At 35.7% G+C, this 9,223-nt stretch overlaps 1 protein-coding gene across 1 annotated transcript; it reads right to left on the bottom strand.

The window, feature by feature from the left end:
• Nucleotides 1-6,531: 6,531 nt before the first annotated feature.
• LOC121240108 (3-ketoacyl-CoA synthase 12-like) lies at nucleotides 6,532-8,149 on the bottom strand. Its single transcript, XM_041137585.1, has one exon. It carries the CDS (start codon nucleotides 8,038-8,040, stop codon nucleotides 6,643-6,645), a length of 1,398 nt encoding a protein of 465 aa, XP_040993519.1. The 5' UTR covers nucleotides 8,041-8,149; the 3' UTR covers nucleotides 6,532-6,642.
• Between the last annotated feature and the right edge of the window lie 1,074 nt (nucleotides 8,150-9,223).

Raw genomic sequence — 9,223 nt, 5'->3', positions numbered from 1 at the left:
TTTACTTGGCCCTTGTAAAAGAATCTGTCCCGTGAGGTTGTCCTTCACAATAAAGTAATCAACAGTGAGTTTAAACCAGCATTGGTTATCTGGACAGAATTTTTAGATTGAAAGCAAATTTGTAGCAGCAGTAGGGCAGTGAAGTATATTCTTTAAGTGTAAGGACAAAGAAGATTTTTTAATCTGAGTGAAACCAGTGTGTGAGATATGTAAACCTGATCCATTACCTACTGCAACTTCATTTTCACCTTGGTAAGGTTCACTGATTTGAAGGTTGCTTAAGTCAGCAGTAATGTGATTGTTGGCACCACTGTCAGCTAGCCAAGTTTGATTATCAGCAACAGCATCTTGGCTGGTGGCAGCCATGACAGCAAGTTGAGCTGGAGGATGATGTCCCTTGTAGGCAAAGTCCATTATGTGATAGCAGTCAATAGCTAAGTGGCCCAGCTTGCCACATGTTTGACATTGAGGTCTATTGTGATTAGAGGATGATGAGGACTCAGATCGAGTTTCTCTTTGTGTATCATTTTTCTTTTGAGAAAAATGCTGATTTGGCTTGAATGGACCACCAGAGTCTTCTATTAGATGTGGAGTTATATTTCTTTTGATGAGAATATAAAGCAAATCCACCTGAGTCTGGTGCAGAGTTGTGGCTGTTGACCATCAGTTCATAATTTAGGAGCTCTATCTGAAACTCATCAGAAGAGAGTGAAGTTTGGCGACTTGCAAAAGAGTAAGAAGTAATAAATGCATGAAAAGATGGGTTTAAACCCCTGATCGCATAAGATATCAGATCATCATCGTCAACTAACTTTCCAACAATAGCCAATTGATCAAATAATGACTTAGTAGCCTAGAGAAACTCACTACAGGTCTTTGATCCTTGACGCAGTGATTGGAGTTGCCTTTTGAGATGAGCCACTCTAGACTTAGATTAAGAAGCAAGTCGAGAGGCAAGAAGAGTCCAGACCTGTTTCGAAGTAGTAAGACCATAAACGGAAGATAACATAGTATCAGTCAAAGTGGCATTTAGCCAACTAAAGAGATATTGATCTTTTCTTTGCCATAAGGCAAAGCCTGGATTGATGGTTGTGGTCTCCTTGCCCTCAGCATCAAGTGAAACTTGGGAGGACAAGATTCAGATCCATCAACAATGCCAAACAAATCAAGGCTACGAAGGACAGGTGTGAGTTGGGACACCCAGAGAAGGTAATTGGTGTGGTCTGGTTTTATGGAGATAAGTGGGGCTAAATTTTGTGTAGTAAAGGGAGTAGTGGTGGGAGTTGCATTTGACGAAGCCATGAGTGGATCGAAAAAGGTGTTAACCCAAGAAAGGCTCTTGATACCATGTAAGATTTAATAAAACAGAGTTGAGAGAAATGCAGTTTGAATACTACTTGAGTATATTTTACTGATATATTTATAGATGTATATACATTGTTTATAATGATTATAGAAGTTTATCAATACAGATTTAAATATAAGATAACAACTAGCATATTAGATCACAGCTAGTCAAACAACTCTGCACTATCCTTATCATTACATTTGAATTCAACTTTATCCTTATCCTCCTTAACGCAATCCACATTCTCTTTTTGCGACGACAAAAATTGCCGCAACAAGTAAAAGAGTCACCACAAAAGTGAATTCTATATTCTTTCCCAACTTCGAACTGGACATTAAGTGGCGACTTGGAAATCACTAGAAATAAGTAATAATTTTTTTGTGACAGATGTAAAATCGCTGGAAAAAGTCTGATTACTATTTGCGGCGATTTTTAAAGTTAAAAAATCACTGCAAAAGGCCACTTTCACAATTCTATCAAACAATGAATCACTGCAACATGTTTTTTATTATTGTGGTGAATTTATTCATCGCAAAAAGTAAAACAACGTTGTAAAAAACTAAATTATTATTTACAGTGAATTTAACTGTCGTAAAAAAGTAATAAAATAACTGTAAAAGAACATTTTTTAAAATGATGTAAAAATATTGCGAGAATGTAAAAAATGCTACAAATAAAAGGTTTTTACGGTAATTTTATTTCCAATCGATATAAAATCGTCAAAAAAAATCTTATTTATTGCAGTGTGACCGTTTGAACTTTTTATTTGTTAAAAATATTTAAAGATATGTAAAAAATAGTTAAAAGAAAAGAAAAAAAAAATCATTTGCATTTGTCGGTCCGTAGACTTCCTCGATAATTAATTATAGATCCGAGTAGTACAGTCCTTAGAAAGACCCTTTAGTCCCAGAGGAAAGCTGACACGTATACATGACCCACTGCATGCACATACATATGCTGGAAGATGATGTGCTATATGGCCAGCGCGCAAAACGTTTCAGATTGGAAAGCCTGTAGATCAATACCAGCAACTAATGGTTCATCATGTGCATGACTGCTAAGGCTAGTAAATGATTGTGGCCGCTCTTCTTTTCCGGATTAGTCGCTATCAAATTTAATGCCCCTGATCCGACTTAGCAATTTTCTCAATTCATTTAATTTAATTTAATTTATTTTATTTTAATTTATTTTATTTTATTTTATATATTAGATAAAAAAATTTATATATTATATTATCATCCTCTTAAATAAGATATGATATATTTATTATTATTTATCTATTATATACTTTTTTATTATTAAATAATAATAAATATATCACATAATATCTAATATAATATATATCATCACTCTTTTTGGTAATCTTAGTTGCAGTTAAAAGGTTCGTGATCTGATTGATCTAGTTGGCCCAGAGACGTGAATGCAGAGTAGGCAGTCGCCCAATTAATGGCATTCATGACAAAAAGGTAGTGATCATGTGGTACAACTACTGGACCATCAACCACATATGTTGGCTAAACCGTTAAAATGTGTTTGATTTATTACAGTTGTTTAAGGTTCTTCAGTTCAAAAAAAGGACAGAATTATAAACATAAAAATAATTTTATGTTTTTAAATAGGATGCCATGCATGCATATTATATGCACACATATCAAGCTTTTCTCATGAAATTGTGAATCAAGTCTTGTATATATATAATCAGAATGGATAACCTATCCAATGGCCGGATTTGCATGAATTAGATAAATTTGATCTAATTAATGTGTACACGTATGTATGTACATATATATGTTCTTTTAGTGGCCGGCATCAAAAATGAATGTTGTTTCAAATGAAAGAATAAGAATTTAAAACTCTACAAATACAATTTGATTTATACATATTCTTTCAGTGAGCTTCTCATTTATGTTATCACTTCAATCTTACCTGAAAATATTTCACTCAAAAGAAAATGTTTGAGAAGTACGTGGGCAATTTCACACTCACAAAAACAGCTTCTTTTCATTTTGGATCAATGGAATTGTCCCGAATATTGTATCCTAGCCCATCACTTAATGCATACGAGTTGTTGTAATAAATTAAAGTTTCCAGGTGTCGTGTATGCAATCAATGCTAGCTCCAAACACCATCAACAATTTAAAAACAAGTGCGGAACCGCGTGATATGGAAATTAGGTACGAAAGGGGCGACATCTAGCTAGGCAGATAGCCAAGACTTTTTTAGAATTTATATATCAAAAACTCTACCTGGAACTGGCAGGGGTTACTAACCGGTTGCATAAAAAATGTTATTTGTTTTCACTCAATTATTTCGTTTTCTCTCTCTCAATTATTTTGTTCACTCGTTCGCTTATTCTTTATTACAAATTTTTTTTCTTCAACCACTCTCATTTTCTCTTAGAAAATTATTCGTATCAGCTCATAGTTACAGCATCCTCACGTACTACGGTAAAAAAAAAAAAAAATTATATAGTGTGCTGCGGCTACAGGCTGATGCGTAGCTTTGCTCTTTTCTCTTTCCCCTAGCCATCGACGAGACCTCTTCATTCTCAATTTTCTCTAATTTCATACACTCACTCTCTCTCTCTCTCTCTCTCTCTCATTCTTTAGATTTTTCTTTTCTTCTTCCCACTCTCTCATTTCTCTTTCCCTTCCACTGCCACCACCGCTAGCCTCAAGCCATGGCAGGCCGAGAACTACTCCAGATTCTATATGATAAAACTCAATTTCTTTCACTTTTTCGCATAAATGACACAACACAATTATCCTAGATTTAATGATAGATCTTTAAGCTTTGAAACAATACTTGAATATAGCCGAAGTCAAAACGAAAGCTGAAAAAAAATTGATGGAAAAAAAAAAAAAAACCAAAACCAAAACCAAAACAGAGAGGAAAGCATGATGTATAGAAATAAATCAATCAACTGCAACAAGTTGAATTCTTCCACCAACCAAAACTTAAAAAGTGAAGCTCCAAACATAAAAAAATTGTCCAAAACAAGAAGAAAATCAGTATTCATCCAAAAACAAGATTGAAAAATGATTGTATATATATATCGATAGCATGAAAAATGCATGCATACATACATACATAGGAGCAAGTGTGGGAACGCTTACTGTAACGGTTGAGAGGGGTACTGGAACCCTATAAATTCTGTATTGGAGACAGTAGAGGGAGAATCGATTTACCTATGATAATGGATAACAAGACAAGTTAGCATTTTTGTTTGTATATATATGCACTTTATAAATTTCTTGCATGCAAAGAAGAAGAATTAGGGAAAAAAACCATAAGATTTAGGTCTCCTTTGGTATATAGATAAGATGAAAATTCAATAAAATATTATTAACATATAATTTTTTAATATAATTTTATTTTAAGATTTGAAGAAGTTTAATTATTTAGTGTATTTTGTGTAAAAATTTAAAAAAATTATAATAATTAAATGAAATGAGATGGTTTGTGAATGGATTTATTGGCAATCAATAAAGAGTAAAATATATATATATATATATATATATATATATATATATATATATATATAATTTCTGCCATTTTAAGGGGAAACGGTTGTGAATAGTACAACTTTTTTTTTTTTACAATATCTATTTCTTTCAAATGAAGCAAAGCATACCATTATCAACCTTAAATAAGAAAGCAAGGTAGATTATAATGATTGGAGTTCTAACAGCTATATATAGGATGGAGACTTCTCAACATTTTGGTAAAAGAGTAACGGAAAACCTCCAAATGCACAAATAAATGTAAATTTTTTGTAAAAATATAGGGGGTCACCAAAAATAAAAATAAAAAATTCACTTTTCTTTTTAATAAAATTTACTTTTTTTATAACATATCTACGTGATATTTATACATTTTAGAATTGTATATATCGGTTGACTCACTTCTAACATTTGACTATTGAAAAAGCCATCTGACCCTCTTGTGATTTTCTTTCCAGAGCCTCCCTTCTCTCTAGACTAAAACACTCTTCTTTTTCCCTAAACTTTCACTACAGATCCGGCTAGAGGAGGTGGGAGCTTCGGCTCCCTTCCCCCTCCCTCCCTCCCTCTCTCTCTCTCTCTCTCTCTCCCCCTCCCTCTGTGTAGTGCTCTGTTTTGTGTTTTTATGTTTTTTTAGGCCAAATAAGGGATAATCGTAGATCTGGAACTTTCCAGCGATCATAGTCTAGCACATGTCCCTCCATGGTGTTGCCCAATCACCGATCTTCAAAACCACCAAATGCGGCACCAAACGGAGCAACGAGTAGCCCGCATGTGCAGGTTGAAGTTCTCGAAGACGTTCGGCGCGTGACTTTCATGCGCCACAGAGAAGCCCTCTGTCGACGCCATGAGTGGCGCTTCTGGGGTCTATGAGTCTAGGACTTCCAAGATCGACAGTCGATTTTCCTCCCAGAGTGGCGCGTGTACTGCATGTGCCACAGCAGCCTCTTGGAGAACTGTTTTTATTTTTTATTTTTGCAGTGTTTTCCCATTGTATTTTATTTCATGTCCTATCTTTACTTTTTAGAAAGATAAAAATCTAAAAAAGTAGTGTCTTCGGACCTTAGTTTGATTGGAGTAGTCCCCCCTCAGCTTAGGCGGTGCTTATATTGGGGTTGGTGCACCCTACTACGCTTAGTCAGGGTATGGGGTTTTTTCACCTGGATACTGTTAACTCTGTCGTGGACAGAATTGTGTTATTTCTTAAACTTAGGTTTTTAGAGATCTGTCGTCTGGACTAGATCATATCAGTCACGGAAGTGTGCTGTGAAGTTATTAATGTTTGTAACTGGCTTGTTTTTAAGTCAACTTTATATGTCGGCTTTTAATGAATAAAATTTGGTCCATTATATATTATAAAAGGACTAGACCATATCAGTCACGGAAGCGTGCTAGGAAGCTATTAATGTTTGTAACTGGCTTGTTTTTAAGTCAACTTTATATGTCCACTTTTAATGAATGAAATTTGGTCCGTTATTATAAAAAAACAAAAACAAAATCAAAAAAAAAAAAAAAAGAATTGTGTAAATCGTTATGCTTTGGATAAAAAGCGTGGGATATAGATCATGGAATGATCCGGCGATCGATCGGGAGATTTCAACTATAAGAAACATCTCAAAGTTACACAAAAGAACCTTCTTAATTATAATAAATTACAGAAAATAATTGAAACAGTAAGAATGACAGATGGGAAGTGTTTTTTGTTTTGTTTTATTAAGTAGAAATCGATCATGATGGCAATAACTAGGAATTTTTTTTTTTTTTTTTTTTTTTTTTTTTAAGTATCTTGATTTACTGATCTGGGATTTTGAAGGTGCTTAGATCTTCCTGGTTGATCCAGCCGTACTTCTCCATGAAAGGGTTGGTCAAGGACTCTGGTGGGTACGCATCAATGCACTCATTCCAGACATTTCCATTGCTCTGCAGATCCCTCACCACCTCCCACATACAGCTGTTGCATTTAAAGCCAGCACCAAAGCTTATCATCAATACTGTATCACCTTTCTTCAGCCTTTTCTTGGCTTCCATGTAGCCCAAAACATACCAAAGGCTACTCGCCGATGTGTTACCAAATCGGTGCAGTGTCATCCTCGCCGGCTCTAGATCATACTCACTAAGGTCAAGGCTCACTCCAATGCCATCTATCACTGCCTTTCCGCCCGTGTGAATGCAAAAATGATTAACACCAGTCTTAAAGTTCAGCATAGTTTTGGTTCCCCCAGCAGTACTCTTGTTGGAGCTATGACACATTTTCCTGGCAAAGGACACAACCAGAAACCTAAGCAGTTCCCTCATTGGCAATATTTTGGGTGATATCACCCTTAGGTTATCCACAAAAGCCCGAGTTGCAGCTTTTGGGAGAGTCTTCCCTAGATAAAACCCTACCCTCCCATGTTCATCTTCCTTCTGTATGCAGCAGCCATAGGAGTCATCTCTAGCCCCATTGTGTGTCCTTACCAGGCACTTCAATTTGAACATGGCTTTGTGTTTCATGGCCCTTTTGTTAGTCAAAAGGATTGCACACCCTCCAGTCCGGAACAAACAGTTAGCAAGAATCATTGATCTGTCATTTCCTGAATACCAATTTGGACTCAAGGACTCAGAAGTCACGACCAGAGCGTTCAAATTCTTGTAGGACTTGAAAAGGTACCTGACTATGTCAACGGAAATGAGGCTAGCGCTGCACCCCATTCCGGTGAGGTTGAATACCTTGATGTCATTCCTCAGTTTGTAACGGTTGATGATCCTAGCGGCAAGAGAAGGAACCACGGACAACATGGACACGTTAACCACAAGAACATCGATTTGGGAGGGAAAAATTCCTGACCTGGCCAACAGCTTTGAAATGCTGTCAAAGAAAAACTCTTCCATCTCCGAGATCCCATCCTGCAATGTGGGATTATCTTCCCGGCCGGAGAACATGATCCTTGGTCCGTAGGTTTGCTCGCCAATGCCGGAGCTAACAATGGCTTTGAGGAGGAACTGGTACTCAAGGAGACCAAGATTCTTGGTCCTCTTGATGATCTCCCCGCAGAACTCCGTGTTTAGCATTCTGTCTTCGGTCGGCTTATACAACTGGTAGTCCAAAATGTAACATTCTTGATCTCTTTTTGCGTCTACCCACTTCCAAACCAAGAACAGGAAATAGAAGACAGGGACAACATAAAGTACTAAAATGAGATGCTCCATGAGAGAGAGAGAGGGGGAGAGAGAGAGAGAGAGAGAGAGAGTAGAATTGGATTTGTAGTTGGGAATTCAAATGGGACTCTTATATAAGAAGAAGTGTGACTGTGGATAATGCGTTGTACAGTACATGTGAAAATGCTTAATTATAACCCATTTCTCTCACCCAACTCCCACCGAACTGGTTTTGTGCCAAACTTAAATTCTGCACCAATCTTTATTACAAATAAAAAACGGGGTCACACCTTAGGCATGCATGTGAAATAAAGGAAGAGAATGGCATTTTCTCCCGTCAAGGTTTTCGTTAAATTATGGTATTTATTCAAGTAATTTTGCATTTTAATTCTCATCTTGGTTATCAAATGGTCTTCTCAATTTACATCGATATCAATCAATCGTACGGTTTAATTTGTACCATTTTTCAAGGGAACGCCATTAATTATATATAGTTCATTTAATAATTAGTAAGTTGGAGGATCCGTACGTGGCTACGATCATTTAATAATGATAAGGAGGTGGATGGAAAAATTATTGTTTATTATTTGGAAAAACAACGGTGACATTATATATAACGCAGGAGTACCGCTACAGTGAACAAATGATCGATATAATTTGCACGTAGCTAGCTAATAATGCAATGCATTATGATGTGATCATCAATAACATACAGCTTTTCGTCTTTTATCTCTCTCTAATATATCTTATATATTTATATATGTTTGGCTGCCAAGGATACCGGCCCGCACTCTATGATATAAAGAACTTTGCATATAAGGAGCTCAAAAGGGCATTGTACACATGCTTTTCTCAATCAGCTTTCTGTAGACGGATCGATCTACACATCCTTTAGAAACTAGTTTTAGCTGCGCCCAAAATTAATCGAACTGCATTATAGGACCTAGTGGGGGTACTGCTCAAGATAAGAGCTATATAGGTCGATCCCTCTTTCTAAACGTCTTAGGGAATGCTTGGACAATGAAATGAGAATAAGATTTTGTGAATAATAATAAGATGGTTTAAGTTAAATATTTATTGGTTTTTGTGAAATGAGAGAAAAAAAGTTGAATAAAAATAATAGAAAATTAAAATATTATTAAAATATAATTTTTTAATATAATTTTTATTTTGAGATTTGAAAATATTGAATTGTTTTTTATTTTTTATTTGAAAGTTTGGATAGTTGTAATGA

Source organism: Juglans microcarpa x Juglans regia, chromosome 7D (genome assembly GCF_004785595.1).
Source record: "Juglans microcarpa x Juglans regia isolate MS1-56 chromosome 7D, Jm3101_v1.0, whole genome shotgun sequence".
NCBI classification, from domain to species: domain Eukaryota; kingdom Viridiplantae; phylum Streptophyta; class Magnoliopsida; order Fagales; family Juglandaceae; genus Juglans; species Juglans microcarpa x Juglans regia.
This window is presented reverse-complemented; position numbering and strand designations above follow the sequence as displayed.

Excerpts from the sequence above, each read along its gene's own strand:
- LOC121240108 (XM_041137585.1), bottom strand. The coding sequence starts at position 8,040 with ATGGAGCATCTCATTTTAGTACTTTATGTTGTCCCTGTCTTCTATTTC.